General features: G+C 46.8%; 1 protein-coding gene across 1 annotated transcript; it reads left to right on the top strand.

Moving 5' to 3' along the window:
• Positions 1-14321: 14321 nt before the first annotated feature.
• LOC133893477 (dehydrodolichyl diphosphate synthase CPT5, chloroplastic-like) lies at positions 14322-15707 on the top strand. Its single transcript, XM_062334505.1, has 3 exons — positions 14322-14747; positions 14839-14906; positions 15014-15707. Exons 1-3 carry the CDS (start codon positions 14397-14399, stop codon positions 15462-15464), a joined length of 870 nt encoding a protein of 289 aa, XP_062190489.1. The 5' UTR covers positions 14322-14396; the 3' UTR covers positions 15465-15707.
• Positions 15708-16892: the final 1185 nt, after the last annotated feature.

The following is a 16892-nucleotide window of genomic DNA, read 5'->3' as shown; positions in this document are numbered from 1 at the left end:
GCGGGGCTTCGCCTTGCCTTTGCTGGGTCCCCGAGGTAGAGATCCCTTCGGTGCCGCCCATAGTTGTAGTTATGGTTGGGTCAGTGGTGGCTGTAAGGTTCCCGTTCCCCCTGGCTAGGGGGCCATTGTCGGTGCCGGCCGCATATAGCTGGCTGGACTGCCGCGCAAGTGTGATTGGGGGGTCGGTCGCTGCCGATGCGGCCTTGGTGGTCTTTTTCTTGGGTGGTATCCTACCTCTCTTAGCACTTCTGTGTTCGAATCCCCACAGATGGTGCCACTGTTGGAGAAAGAGTCCGTCTTGCTCCAGCAAATATGGCGAGAATTTTTTCTAAAGAGGAGACTCAAGCTTGGAGACGAGTATATTGATGGTAGGAAAATGGATTGATCTGGGGGAGAATCACAGGTTTGCCGTGATTCATGCTCTGTGTCCGTCCCCCTGCCTAGAGGACCATGGCCTCCTATTTATAGGGCTATGCGTATCTTGGCGTACAAGTTATCATAATGTACAAATATCCAGGATCCGGTCAAATTACTGAGCCTTATCCCAGATGACCACCTTCTATCCTGTCGGGAGATATATATCCACTGTGGTAATTATCGTGGTGCCTGCCCCCTGAAGCAAGTGAGCCAGTTGCCAATTGCAGCCCAGTGCCCACCGCCAGGGGTGTCAGGATAGGTACCATTATGCTGGGGTGTCAGAGCGGCGTCCACTAGCCTAGGCATTAAATGCCGGTCACTTCCTCACAGGCAAAGTATGACTGATTCATGTTTTTTGGTAGATCTTTCCTGAGGACTGATGCATCACCCAGTAACCTTCGGGAAGCTAGCTCGGGCAGCTCGAGGCCGAAGCCTCGGGGACCATGCCTTCGAAAGGTGGAGCTTCGGAAGGCCAGGGCTTCGGAACGGGAGGCTTTGGGAGGCCCAAGCCTCGGAGACCGAACATTCGGGAGGCTGAGCTCCTCTCACGTCTCAAATCCTTAATCACATATTTAAGCATAATTATGCTTCTTAAGCATTATGTTTAATTTTGTGTAATTTATTTTGTAACTCTAGAGCAATTCATTTCAAGTCAATTGGATGAGAGGAAGAAATCCAGGAGAGAAAAGAATGAAATTCGCAGTTAAAATGGATACTTTCTCTAATACGTGGGCCCCACTGGAGTGGGCCAACCACCCCACTCTCTCTCCCTCTAGAGTGGAAGCCCTCTCTCTCTCCTCCCTCACTCCCCCACGCCACCACACCGTGCTCTCCTCCCCTCTCACTCTCCCTCTCACTCCCTCTCTCTTTTCTTCCAAAATCCGAGCTCAAGAGAGGGATTTGAGGTGAGTATGTGGTACCATTGCAATCACAAGCTCATGAGCTATCCATGCCTCCAATTCATTTGCGTTTTCTGGAGGATTTGAGCTAGATTTGGTGTCTTTTGGTGTTTAGGGTTGAAATGTGAAGAACACTGGATTTCTTCACCTCCCGAGCTTTTCCCTCCATTTCCTTCTTCAATCAGCGGTCCACAATATCGGTAAAGGCCATTGGGTGAGTCCCCTAAACTCCCATGGCAAGAATCCGCCTTTTGAATGGTTGGATTTCGAATTTTGAGCTAGGGGTTTGAAGTTCATGAGTTCTTGATGAATTAGAAGCAATAGCTGAGTTTTGGTCAATTTTGGCATATACATGTTGTCCCATGCGGTAGAGGAAGTCAATGTGATGCTCTAGGTCCAAGTCCCCACCCCAAATGTCGCTGAAATCGTCGCCGGTGAGCTCCCAAAGTGCCCCCAGCAACTCCCAGCGGTCTGATCGCCACCCCACGGTCGGTCAGACCGCCAGGGCCAAAACCCTCTGCACGGGAGCAGTCTAATCGCGTTTCTGGTGGTCTAACTGCGACTCTTGGCAGTCTGACCGCCAGTATACTTGCGGTCCGACCGCTTTATACGCAGAGAGCACAGTTACTGCTTGCTGAAACTTGTAAAAGTCATAATAAATTCTTTGTAGTTCCAAAAATTATGAAACAAATTTTGTTGGTTTCACAATAACATACTCTACCTATTAAAAATATCCCCAGCCATGAAATAATGAATTAAACTTCTGAGATTAATTAATTAGGTTAAAGCTTCATTAATTCACAGTTAATTTATCATAAGTCCAAAATTGATGAATCCAATGTTGCTAGTTTCCTTATGACTTGTTCTATCTAGGAAAAATGTTTTTATACACTATATGTATATTGTGGTATATTGTTGCATTTCATCCATACTCATGGTATTGCACGCGTTATTTTTTTAGAGAATATCGAGCCAGTGATCTAGGAGAGCGAGGGAAATTTTGGGCAGCCACCTGAGCAATAAGGCAAGCATCTATCATATTGTACCCTGTCAGTTGAATTGAATAAAGTCTAAATATTGATAAATTATGCTTATATATAGGTTTGCATGTATTGGAAGTCGACGTCGGGCTTTTATGGGTAGAACCTATGTTGTTCGTATTGTCTCTACCTTGAATTATTGTTGATCCATATCCTTGTAACCCGGGTTTATTCATGATAAGGTCTAGCTTAAAAGGGATGCGAGATGCTTAGCAATGCATAGGTCCTCGGTAGAAGTCAAGCGGTGAAACGTCCCATCGTTCGTGAGCTATAGGTTAAATTACTTTCACAATGGTTACCGTGTTGGGTTGTTGGTGTTGGTTGGTCGAGTGGTGAGTATGAGATGAGATGTGGGTAGTGTTAGGGGTATCATTTGCCCTCAAGGAAAGTCTGGGGGTAGTTCGGAAAGGGAACCTGGACACTGTAGGCCGCTTGCATCGTTTAAGGCCGACCGTCGGTGTAGTTGGCTTTAGCACTTACCTTACTCACCACATGTCGATCTAATGGTAGGGCAAGCCGAATACCTTTGTAGTTGTGGCTTTGTGGGCGTGGACTTCGACGGTGTGAGCGGACAGGCTTGTAAGCGGTACTAGTTTGCTCCGGGAGTAGTTCTAGTATCGCCGCGCCGAGCGATGCATGCCCCACACGGTTGGAGCTGGTTGGGAAAGGTTGTAACGAGTACCCCCTTGTGTGCATTTTGGCCGGTGGCACAAGCCGTATGGTCCTGGTGTCATGTGGGTCCAGGAGTATCCCCTGCAAGGTGTATAAATAATTTGAACTACCGCGCTCTCAGTCATAAGCATGCTATTGTTTCATTTGCACCCGATCATAGAGTTCTCGTGGTTGGTTCGGCTGTATGGTTCGGATATGTGGTTTGTGGTTCGGATATGTGGGAGGTGGTCGAGATGGCACTTGTTATACATTGATACTAATGTGGCTTCAGTTTTATATGATCAGTTGGTAGTTGCAGGGTAATTTCATATATGTTGGTTAAGTTAGTTGCTCACACATATGTCTAGGTTGCTTACCGCATATGTTTTACTTAATCTTGTGGCTACTCTTGCTAACAGCTCAATGCATAATCCTTGGAGTCGAGATATTATATACCCACATTGTGTAAGACTTGCGAGTACTTTCGTACTCAGGGTGCTGCCCTTAAGTTGATGCAGGTTCATAGGTCGGCGAGGAGGGGGCGGTGTTTGGCTACTTTGTGCTTTCCAATTAGGGTGGCGGGCAGGAGTAGCATACTCTACTCCAAACTCAGTGTTCTGGTATGGAGCCTAAGGGCATGTGGCTCTATATCCTTTTGTTGTATAGTTTTTAGTCTTCCGCTACTTAGTTCTTTTGCTGGTTAGGAGTTGAGCAGGTTTTAGTCTCCTCCTAGCTCTCTTTTGTTATAAATTGTGATAACTTGTTGCATGCTTAAGAACTTGTAATATAATGTTAATTACCCGCTTTTTCTTAAGCTTTGTTGTGATGTACATGTTGGGAAGGCATGTGTTCCGATCTTGGGTACAAAACACGTGCCGGGACTACCGGGATGATATTCTGGTTAATCATCGAGGTTGCAATAAGAACAACCCTCCTCCACCGCCGACTATGGCGGAGGTGCTCATGCAGATTGAGCAGAACTGTCAGACTAATCAGGCGCTTTTGGAGGCTCTCGTGCGCAACACGGCTCCTCATGGAGGGGGTGGAGACGGGCGCCGAGATGATTTCTCGGATTTCCTGAGGACTCAGCCACCGGTTTTCTCACAGGCTGAGGATCCTCTGGTTGCCAATCCCTAGCTTTGGATGATCGAGCAGAAGCTTGCTCTCCTCAGATGCAAGGATCACGAAAAGATGCTCTTTGCCGCCCATCAACTTCAGGGCCCGACAGGCGCGTGGTGGTCCAACTTCTTGGCCATGCACCCCGCCAACCATCGAGTGTCTTGGGCAGAGTTCTGCGAGGCCTTTCGCTCTTTCCACATCCCGAGCGGCCTCATGGAGATCAAGAGGCGGGAGTTCGAGGACCTCAAGCAAGGAGACCGAACCGTGATGGAGTACGTGCAGGTGTTCAATCACCTTGCGCAGTATGCTCCCGAGGAGGTCAACGTTGTTGAGCGGAAGCAATGCCGCTTCGTCAATGGCCTCAACTTGAAGATGCAGGACTGGTTGTCTGCACACGAGTTCACCGACTTCAACAAGTTGGTGAGCACGTCTCTCATGGTGGAGTTCAAGCTTAAGAACCACCAGGAGGAGAAGAAGCGCAAGAGGGGTTCCTCGCCTTCTGTGGGTGGAAGCTCGCAGCGCGCCCGCACGGAGAGTCTACCTCCACCATCTCGTGTGTCGGCAGCGGGTGCTCCGCGTCCGATGTGGCTCGTGTAGCAGCCGACTTTCTCCGCTCCACAGGGACAGCCTCCACGACCGGCCGGTTCGCAGAGCAGTGTGACCGGTGGCCCCAGCGGCCCTTGTTACAACTGCGGCCGTGTCAGCCACTACGCGCGGGATTGCCCATATCTGAGGCCGGGAGCCATGGTGACCGCTCCAAGGCCACCACCGGCTCAGTCTGCGCCATAGTCCTCCCAGGCAACCCACATTCCCAAGCATGGCCAAGCACGCCACACCACCACCGAGGACGTTCACGAGGGTGACACCGTCCTAATAGGTACATTGCATGTGCGTTCTAACTCTGTCGTCGCACCTGCAGTTGTTCTTTTCGATTCTGGAGCTTCTCATTACTTCATAGCGGCAAGTTATGTCTGGCGTCATGGGTTGACAGTCAGCACCACCCCTACGCCTTATCTTATAGATGCACCTGGAGCCAAGGTCCTTATTAAGCAATGCATGTCCAACGCCTCGGTAATCATTAATGAGATATCTTTTGGGGCAAATTTGCTAGTGATAAACTTGAAGGGAATAGATATTATATTGGGGATGAACTGGCTCACCAAGAATGAGGCGGTCTTAGATTGTGTTCAGCGGACAGTTACTCTAAATGGTCCGTCCGGCACCCGTATTCAATTGAAGCTGGAGGGTGACAAATCTTGTCTCTTCGCTTTGAAGGCTGTCCCCATCGTAGACATGATGAGTATTCCTGTGGTGTGGGAATTCCTAGATGTCTTTCTGGATGAATTGCCAGGAATGCCGCCCTACCGAGCAGTTGAGTTCTCAATTGATCTCATGCATGGAGCAGCTCCAATTTCCAAGAAATCTTACAAGATGTCGTTAGTTGAGCTAGTTGAGCTGAAGAAGCAGCTTCAGGAATTGCTATCCAAGGGATTCATTCGTCCGAGCTCCTCACCCTTGGGATGTTCGATACTCTTTGTGAAGAAGAAGGATGGTACCTTGCGGATGTGTATTGATTATCATCCGTTGAATGAGGTCACTATCAAGAACATATATCCTCTCCCTAGGATTGATATTCTGTTTGATCAATTGACAGGAAGCCGGATTTTCTCGAAGATTGACTTGAGACTAGGCTATCATCAGATCAAAGTCTGACTAGAGGATATGCCGAAGATGACTTTCTCAACTTGCTATGGCCTGTATGAATTCACTGTCATGTCCTTTGGATTAACGAATGCACCGGTATTCTTCATGTACTTGATGAACACGGTGTTCATGGAGGAATTGGATAAGTTTGTCGTGGTTTTCATCGACAACATTCTTATATACTCCAAGACTGATGCAGAACATGTTGAGCACCTCCGTATTGTCCTTGGCCGACTCAGAGATCATCAATTTTATGCAAAGTTCAGCAAGTGTGAGTTCTGGCTCAGGGAGGTAGCTTTTCTGGGTCATGTTCTGTCAGAAAACGGTGTTGCAGTCGACCCAAACAAGGTGCAGGATGTGCTCAATTGGGTACAGCCCAAGAATGTCACTAACATCCAGAGTTTTCTCGTACTTGCGGGCTATTACCGCCGGTTCATCGAGAACTTCTCCAAAATTTCCAAGCCAATGATCGAATTGTTGAAGCAAAGCAACCAGTTCGAGTGGTCAAGTGAGTGTGAGTCCGCCTTTCAGACCTTGAAGAAGTTGCTCACGACCGCTCCAGTTCTCGCTCAGCTATATATGAGTAAGCGTTTCGATGTCTATTGCGATGCTTCTCGCATGAGCCTCAGATGTGTCCTTATGCAAGAAGGCAAGATTGTCGCATATGCCTCACAACAGTTGAAGCGTCATGAGGAGAATTATTCGACACATGACTTAGAGCTGGCTACAGTTGTGCACGCTCTGAAGATCTAGCGTCATTATCTGATGGGGAACTTGTGCCGTATCTATACGGATCACAAGAGTTTGAAGTACATCTTCACTCAAGCAGATTTGAATATGAGGCAGCAAAGATTGCTCGAGCTGATTAAGGACTATGAGCTGGAAGTGCATTATCACCCCAGCAAGGCAAATGTGGTCGCTGATGCCTTGAGCTGGAAAGCTCATTGTCATTGTCTTAGGGTCGAGCCTGGAAATTCCACACTTTGTGATGAGTTCCATCGGCTTGGGCTCGAGATGGTCACGGATGGATTCATTGCCAACCTGGAGAACAAATCCACTCTTCTGGATGAGATCAAGGTGGCTTAGAAGGATGACAAAGGCATGGCCCGAATCTAAGAGAAGGTGAAGATCGGCCAAGCCTTATGCTTTTCTGAGGATGAGTAGGGCATTCTGTGGTTTGGGAACCGTCTCGTAGTTCCAAAGGTTGAGGCTTTGAGTAAGAAGATTCTCGATGAGGCTCATGATTCATTGCTCTCTATTCATCCGAGAAGCACAAAAATGTATCAAGACTTCAAGCCGAGATTCTGGTGGACTCGCATGAAGTGAGAGATTGCTCGATATGTAGCTAAGTGTGATGTCTGCCGAAGAGTGAAGGCCGAGCATCTCAAGCCAGCCGATACACTATAGCCCTTGCCCATTCCTTCCTGGAAGTGGGAGGAAATTGGAATGGATTTTATTACCGGCTTGCCGAAGACCTCGAATGGGTACGACTCTATATGGGTGATTGTGGACCGATTGACGAAGTCCGCTCATTTCTTGCCCGTCAAGACCACATTTTCGGCCAAGCAATATGCGGAATTGTACCTCACCAAGATAGTTTGCCTCATGGTATTCCAAAGAAGATCATTTCTAATCGAGGCACACAATTCACTTCTCATTTCTGGAGGAGTTTCCAAGAGGCTATGGAAACCGATCTTTTTCATAGCACGACATATCATCCTCAGACAGACGGTCAAACTGAGCGGGTGAATCAGATTCTTGAAGATATGCTCTGTGCGTGTGTTCTCACTTATGGGAAGAGGTGCGACATATGCTTGCCATTCACGGAGTTCTCCTACAACAACAGCTTCCAAGTGAGTATCGAGATGTCGCCGTTTGAAGCTCTCTATGGCCGAAGATGCCAAACATCGCTAAATTGGTCTGAATTCGGTGAACGGGCTTTTCTAGGTCCGGATTTGGTCAAGGAGGCGGAAGATCATGTTCTGAATATCCGCAAGAGTCTTCTCACGGCTCAATCCCGGCAAAAGAGCTATGCGGATCGTCACCGCCGAGACCTCGAGTTCGCAATTGGAGATCATGTATACCTCAAGGTTTCGCCGCTCAAGGGTGTTCACCGATTCCAGGTTCGAGGCAAGTTAGCGCCTCGATACGTGGGACCATTCCAGATTGTTGCTTGAAGTGGAGAGGTGGCATATCAAAAGGACTTGCCTCCATCTCTCTTCGCCGTGCATAATGTCGTCCACGTGTTGCAACTGAAGAAATGCCTCCGAGTTTCAACCGAGGTCATTGATGTTGCACCTCAGGAGTTGCAGCCAGATTTGTCGTATTGCGAGCGACCGATAAGGATTTTGAGTGAAGCCGAGCACAAGACGTGGCGAAGTTCCATCAAATTCATCAAAGTCCAATGGTGCAACCACTCGGAAGACGAGGCAACTTGGGAGCGTGAGGATAAGATCCGCTCTGAGTATCTCGAGCTCTTTGAAGGCTTGGAAAAGTCGTTGTAAATTTTGCACAGTTGGAACATTTCGCATGTATGTGTTCATCGCCTTGTTAAATGGAAATGTGCATTGGATTCTATCTCTCACAGCGTGGTTCCTAGACTCGTCGTGCTCTTCCCCGACTAGTACCGAATCTCGGGGCAAGATTCCTTTTAAGCGAGGGGAGGTTTGTCACATCCCAAATCCTTAATCACATATTTAAGTATAATTATGCTTCTTAAGTATTATGTTTAATTTTGTGTAATTTGTTTTGTAACTCTAGAGCAATTCATTTCAAGTCAATTGGATGAGAGGAAGAAATCCAAGAGAGAAAAAAAAAGAAATTCACAGTTAAAACAGACTCTTTCTCTAACATGTGGGTCCCACCGGAGTGGGCCAACCACCCCACTATCTCTCCCTCTAGAGTGGTAGCCCTCTCTCTCCTCCCTCACTCCCCCACGCCACCCCACCGTGCTCGCCTCCCCTCTCACTCTCCCTCTCACTCCCTCTCTCTTTTCTTCCAAAATCCGAGCTCAAGAGAGGGATTTGAGGTAAGTATGTGGTACCATTGTGATCACAAAAGCTCATGAGCTATCTATCCCTCCAATTCATTTTCGTTGTCCCGGAGGATTTAAGCCGGATTTGGTGTCTTTTGGTGTTTAGAGTTGAAATGTGAAGAACACCAGATTTCATCGCCTCCTAAGCTTTTCCCTCTGTTTCGTCCTTCAATCGGCATCCACAATCTCGGTAAAGGCCATTTGGTGAGTCCCCTAAACTCCCATGGCAAGAATTCGCCTTTTAGATGGTTGGATTTCGAATTTTGAGCTAGGGGTTTGAAGTTCATGAGTTCTTGATGAATTAGAAGCAATAGTCGAGTTTTGGTCGATTTCGGCATATACATGTTGTCCTACACAGTAGAGGAAGTCAATGTGATGCTCTAGGTCCAAGTCCCTATTCAAATGTCGTCGAAATCGACGCCAGTGAGCTCCCAAAGTGCCCCTGGCGACTTCCAGCGGTCTGACCACCACCCCAAGGTCGGTCAGACTGCCAGGGCCAAAACCCTCTGCACTGACCGTGTTTCCGGCGGTCTGATCGCGACTCTTGGCAGTCTGACTGCCAGTATACCTGCGGTCTAACCACTGTATACCCAGACAATACAGTTACTGCTTGCTGAAACTTGTAAAATTCATAATAAATTCTCTGTAGCTCCCAAAATTATGAAACAAATTTTTTTCGGATTCATAATAACCTACTCTACCTATTAAAAATATCCCCAGCCATGAAATAATGAAGTAAATTTCTACGATTAATTAATTAGGTTAAAGCTTCATTAATTCACCGTTAATTCATCATAATTCCAAAATTGATGAATCCAATTTTCCTAGTTTCCTTATGACTTGTTCTATATAGGAAAAACTTTCATCCATTATATGCATATTGTGGTATATTTTTGCATTTCATCCATACTCATGGCATTGCACGCTTTTTAGAGAACGTCGAGCCGGTGATCCAGGAGAGCGAGAGAAATTTTGGACAGCCACTTGAACATCAAGGCAAGTATCTATCATATTGAACCCTATCAGTTGAATTGAATAAAGTCTAAATATTGATAAATTATACTTATGTATAGGTTTGCATGTATAGGAAGTCGATGTCGGACTTTTATGGGTAGAATCTATGTTGATCGCATTGTCTCTACCTTGAATTATTATTGATCTATATCCTTGTAGCTCGGGTTTATTCATGATAAGGTCTAACTTAAAAGTGATGCGAGATGCTTAGCAATGTATAGGTTCTCGGTAGAAGTCGAGCGGTGGAACGTCTCATCGTTCACGAGCTATAGGTTAAATTACTTTCACAATAGTTACCGTGTTGGGTTGTTGGTATTAGTTGGTTGAGTGGTGAGTATGAAACGAGATGTAGGTGGTGTTAGGGGTGTTATCTGCCCTCCAGGAAATTCCGGGGGTAGTTCAGGAAGGGAACCCGAACACCGTAGGCTGCTTGCATCGTTTAAGGCCGATTGTCGGGGTTGTTAGCTTTAGCACTTACCTTACTCACCACATGCCGATCTAATGGTAGGGTGAGCCGAATACCTTCGCAGCTGTGACTTTGTGGGCATGGACATCGATGGTGTGAGCGGGCGGGCTTGTAAGCGGTACTAGTTTGCTCCGGGAGTAGTTCTAGTATCGCCGCTCCGAGCGATGCATGCCCCACATGGTTGGGGCTGGTTGGGAAAGGTTGTCACGAGTACCCTCTTGTGTGCACTTTGGCCGGTGGCACAAGCCGTATGGTCCTCGTGTCGTGTGGGTCCAGGAGTATCCCTGCAGGGTGTATAAATAGGTCGAACTGCCGCTGTCGGTGTATCAGGAACCAGGGGTCCCTAAGTCCCGAGGCCAGGCCAGCCATCCGCCACATGGCGCCATCCTGCGAGGTCTCTCCTATAGGATGAGAAAAGATCAAGTCCCGGGAGAAGGTGCTCGGGGCCACAGTCAGTGGTCCCCGTGCACCCCAGTTCCCCGATGATCCACGGAGTCTAAATACCGGGAAGAAAGAGCTCGGGGAGGTGTCCGCTCACCCCTGAGCACCCTAGTCCCCCGACGATCAAAAGGGCCAAGTTTCGGGAGGGAGTGCTCGGGGCTACGTGCAGCAGCTCCCGAGTGCTCGGTTCCCCGAAGATCCGTACAAGAGTGCTCGGGGCTGCACGTGGCAGCCCCCGAGCACTCGGTTCCCCGAAGGTTCGTGCAAGAGTGCTCGGGAAAGAGTGCTCAGGGAGGCGAACAGTACCCCCGGGCAGCCGGTACCCCGAGGATAAGGATAGGCATTCTCGGGAGAGATTGCTCGGGGACGAACAGTACCCCCGAGCACTCGGTGCCCCGATGACCCAGAAAGGCCCCCGAGGGGCCCACCGATGAGGTGTCAATCAGTTAGAGGTCCGAGGCCGCATTTAATGAGCGTGCGTGGCCTGATACCTCCAACTGCTCCCGCAGCGTCAGTTCCTGTCATGTTTTGGCAGAGAAGCGTGGGCTTATTAATTGCATGGGTCCCGTCCCGTGTCATCCAGTTCGTCTTGGGATAACATCGCGAGGATCAAGGCGTTCCGTTTGCCACACTGCTATGGCAGAGGAACAAGACAGGGTGGGCACGCCGGGTTGCTCTGCGGCTGCCTGGTGGGCCCTCTCCACGGCGCCCGTTACCAGGGCGTTTATGGTGACAAGTGACCGGGCGTGCGATGTATTTTCCACCCCTAGTCACTTCACCCAGAAGAAATGATGATGCCTTTTCCAATCATGGTGTCTTGGAACTTGAGCCCCCTCCTTCCCGTTCGGGGCATGTCTTGGCCGGCGGGTACTTAAAATAGCCGGCAACTCAGAAGCAAGAAAGACGGACTCTCTCGGAGAAGACCAACAATGGCGAAAGAACACCAACCACACAACGAATCAGACCAACGAAGAGAGACACTGTGAGCAAGGCTGAGCACAGTTCCAGCCAAAGAACAAGGAGCCTCAAGCTCTTAGTTAGGCCAACATTCTTGTAACCAGCAACATCCTTGAGAGACTTCCTCAGGATAGTTATAGCATCCATACAGGAGTAGGGTATTATGCCCCCGTGCGGCCCGAACCTGTCTAAATTCCGGTGCATTTACTTCTCCTTGCACTAGGTCGACACCCCCACCACCGACTGTTGCATTCATTCCCATTTATTTCTCCGATGAACTTATTCAGGATCATCCCCCAGCCGAATCTCTAAAAAGGGGTCTCTCAGGATCCCTGCGACAGGAGTTAATCCTCCGACAGCCGCGCTCTCGGTCATGAGCATGCTACTGTTTCATTTGCACCTGATCGTAGAGTTCTCGTGGTTGGTTCAGTTGTATGGTTCGGATATGTGGTTTGTGGTTCGGATATGTGGGAGGTGGTCGAGATGGCACTTGTTATACTTTGATACTAATGTGGTTTCAGTTTCATATGATCAGTTGGTAGTTGCAGGGTAATTTCATATATATTGGTTAAGTTAGTTGCTCACACATATATCTAAGTTGCTTACCGTATATGTTTTACTTAACCTTGTGGCCTAATCTTGCTAACAGCTCAATGCATAATCTTTGGAGTCGGGATATTATATACCCATATTGTGTAAGACTTGCGAGTACCTTCGTACTCAGGGTGCTGCCCTTAAGTTGATACAGGTTCATAGGTCGGCGAGGAGGGGGCGGTGTTTGGCTACTTTGTGCCTGCCAATCAGGGTGGCAGGCAGGAATAGTACACTCTACTCTGAATTCAGTGTTCTGGTATGGAGCCTAAGGGCATGTGGCTCCATATCCTTTTGTTGTATAGCTTTTAGTCTTCCGCTGTTTAGTTCTTTTGCTGGTTAGGAGTTGAGCAGGTTTTAGTCTCCTCCTAACTCTCTTTTGCTGTAAATTGTGATAACTTGTTGCATGCTTAAGAACTTGTAATATAATGTTAATTACCTGCTCTTTCTTAAACTTTGTTGTGATGTACATGTTGGGAAGGCATGTGTTCCGATCTTAAGCACAAAACACGTGTCGGGACTACCAGAATGATATTCTGGTTAATCATCGAGATTGTAATTATGAATAATGATCCTTCTGGTAATTAATTAGAATATTATCTGAACGGTTTCTCGCAGCTCTAAAAGACCAGAGCTTCAGAAGATGAGAACAGACTCAACCTTTAAGAGACTGTAATTAAACTAAGAGACTGTCGGGGTTGTTAATAATGACCCCAACATATATATCGTGTTCTTACACGAGAATTAATTCTTGTGGTGCATGTTTATATTTGTAAAGATATTAATTTTTAAGATGGATTTGACAGTGGGATCAGTCTACTGCCGTTATGAGCTAGACACGTACACGTCACGTTGGATGATCCGCATATATGTTACCGACAGGTGCCAAACTATTGGGACGTGCTATTGGACTGTACAATTGGAATTATGTGGACCATTCAATGCTGAGATATTCCAACTCCGACTTCGACTATTTGCCATCAAGTTTTGAAATCTTCGAGCCAGAACCTAACTTCAGTATTGGACTTAAACTTTCTTTATTTAAAAGAGGTTTGAAATCTTCCTTCCGTACCACTAAATAACTAGAACTTGTACCTATGCCATTGGAAAGAACATTTTGTCTCCATGGGACTTGGTTGTAACCGGGGTAGAGGCAATATTGATATCTCTAAATTTTCTCTCTCCGGAAAGCGCTCATTGTTTCGGATGGAAAATGGAAACAAGTGACATGTTGCAACTGAAAAGGGGCTTTGCGATAGCGTTCTTCAACTGAAGTTTGTTGAAATGATATTTTCGCACTCCCACTCCTGCGTGATGGTATTGATAAATTAACAATTAATCCTGGCCCTTGGATCAAACTAGATGTATGGCTCAAATTAGTTTAGGAGCGAGAACCTTAAAACCAACCCTTATCTATTCCTCCCAATGTTTCACAATATTTATTCAGTCTCCATTCCAATAATGCATATAATATTTAAGTTAATACTCCTCCATTCTGAAATAGTATGCGTTTTATTTTTGAAAAAATCAAATTTTGTATACTTTGACTAACATTTAATCAAATTATAAAAATATCTAGTGTATAAAAATTATACAACTAGGTTCACAATATAAACGATTTCACATTATATATGTTTTGTAGCTATAAATAATATATTTTGTGAGAAAACCTTAATCAAAATCTAACTTTGAAGACTGAACCTTAAAAAAAATGTCTACTATTTTTGAACAAAGTGAGTAATTATAGAACCGTACTGAAGTTACGCTTGTTAAATAGATCATTTGTATATCTATTTGACAAGGTCAAAACCATAAAAGTTTACTTAACTTTTGTGCCTCTTAGGTCTTTATGCTGGACAGTAAATATTGTAAAAGTGGAGATAGTAGTTTTCATTTTGTTTAGGTCGAAACAGACTGATAGGAGGCCACGGCGTCAGCATCATTCCAAGAGAGCAAGCGACCTCAAAGCTATAAATCCACCGAGCCGTTCAGCACAGCAGAGCCGAGCATTTCTTGGTTGAGCCAACACGTACCAAAGACAAAGAAAGTCGACGCACGTGAATATGTTACTCTCACGCTCTCCTTCGGCTACTACAACCCGTCGTCCAGCACCACCGACACGTTCCCAACGCGCGCGCCTCCCACCTCCATGCGCGCGGGGCGGCATGGGTGCGGCAGCAGACGCGGCCGAGGCGCTTCTCCAGAGCGGGCTGCGGCCGGAGTCGCTGCCGCGGCACGTGGCGGTGGTGATGGACGGGAACTCGCGGTGGGCGCGCGCGCGGGGACTGCCGCCGGCGGACGGCCACACGGCCGGGGGCCGTAATCTGGAGCGGATCGTTCTGCTCTCGCGCGCCTGGGGCATCCGCGCGCTCACCGCCTTCGTCTGCTCCCACGAGAACCTGAACCGCCCCAAGGCACCGCCGGCGTCATAACTCTAACTCCCCTCAACAACTTGCCTTCACCGCGGCGAGCTTGACACGGTTCTTGCTTTCTTGGAATTTGCAGGCCGAGGTTGACTACATGATGGGTTTGTCCGAGTGGTTGATCGACGATAACATCGACAAGCTATCGAGGTGCACACTTGCACGGCGAAAATCCGTGGCACTTACGCACCACAAATCCATGGCCGTATGGCACCTACACACCACGGCAAAGACCACATGATTTTTGTTCTGTGCAGGCAGGGGATCCGGCTGCAGGTTATCGGTGACCCCTCAAAACAGCCAGTTTCTCTGCAGAGCGCTGCAGTGAAAGCCGATGAGGCCACAAGGAACAACTCACAGCTACATGTGATGCTAGCGATCTGCTACAGCGGGCGATGGGACATGGTTCAAGCATGCCGAGAGCTCGCCCGGAAGGTCCAAGACAACCAACTCAGCCCGGATGACATCGACGAGTCGTTGCTAGCCGGCATGGTCGCGACTAGCGTCGCCGGCGAGTTCTCCTGCCCCGACTTGATCATCAGAACCAGCGGCGAGCTGAGGCTGAGCAACTTCTTGCTGTGGCAGTCCGCCTACTCGGAGCTCTTCTTCACCGACACGATGTGGCCGGACTTTGGGGAGACAGAGTATCTGCAAGCGTTGAGCTCCTTCCAGAGCAGAGAACGGCGATTCGGTCAAAATAAGTCCTAGCTCGGAGCCACAAAGGAGTAGCAGATAAGCATTGTTCAATGGATACACTGTTAGAAATAAAGCACGATAGGATCGAACACGAGATACGATTTTTTTTATATGAAAAACTCTTTCGGGAAAAAACCACGGGTGCCAATCGGTGATCTTCACTATATCAGAGATGTGTATAATAAAGGGATTACAATGAGCGTCTCTTAGTTCTCCTTGTAGCTTACAAGATATATTTATAGAGGTGGACACATACGACTCTAATCTAATACGGACTGTTCCGGAATATGGGCCGAAGGCGTCCCTTGTCTGACCTAACAAGAATTCGGATCACAATCCAACAAACTCCACCTTGAGACGAATTATATCTTGTAGCAAATAAAAAATCATCAATAAACTCCATTCAATAATAAATATCACCGACACCAAAAGTCTCTAAGACTCAAACTGTAACACCAACTAAATTTGAGCATAATTTAGTAGCAAGAACTGGCTTTATCATCATATCAGCAGGATTAGCATGAGTGTTTATCTTGCATATTTTAATATCACCTTGAGCAATGACATCTCGAATATAATGATACCTCACATCAATATGCTTTGTTCTTTCATGAAACATTTGATCCTTTGTAAGACAAATAGCACTCTGACTGTCACAGAATATATTAATGCAAAAATTATCTCCATAAAGCTCAGTATACAAACCTCTCAACCAAACAGCTTCTTTGCATGTTTCAAAAATAGCCATATATTCAACTTCAGTAGTTGATAAAGCAACAGTAGCCTGCAAACACGCTTTCCAACTAACAGCACAACCATCAACAGTGAAAACATAACCTGTGAGAGATCTCCTCTTATCCAAATCACCAGCATAATCTGAGTCAACATAACCAACAAGTCCATCTCCAGATTTTCCAAACTGCAAACAAGCATTAGAACTACCACACAGATATCTGAAAATCCACTGAACAGCTTTCCAATGCTCTTTGCCAGGATTAGCCATGAATCTACTAACAACACTCAGTGCATGAAATAAATCAGGACGAGAGCAGACCATGGCATACATAAGTGAACCAACTGCACTAGAATATGGAACTCTAGACATGTACTCAACGTCATAATCTGACTCAGGACATAAAGCTGAAGATAATTTGAAATGAGTAGGTAATGGAGTACTCACTGGTTTTGCATCATGCATATTGAAACGACGAAGGACCTTCTCAATATAACCTTGCTGACTAAGATATAACTTGTCAGATTTCCTGTCTCTAATGATCTCCATGCCAAGAATTTTCTTTGCTGCACCTAAATCCTTCATCTCAAATTCATTACTCAACTGTGATTTCAATTTGGCTATTTCTGATTTATCTTTTGTAGCAATCAACATATCATCGACATAGAGAAGCAAATAAATAGCTGAACTATTAACAGTCTTCAAAT

The sequence above is a fragment of the Phragmites australis genome, chromosome 15, assembly GCF_958298935.1.
Source record: "Phragmites australis chromosome 15, lpPhrAust1.1, whole genome shotgun sequence".
NCBI classification, from domain to species: domain Eukaryota; kingdom Viridiplantae; phylum Streptophyta; class Magnoliopsida; order Poales; family Poaceae; genus Phragmites; species Phragmites australis.
Note: the sequence above shows the minus strand (reverse complement) of the source record. Positions and strands in the feature narration are given on the sequence as shown.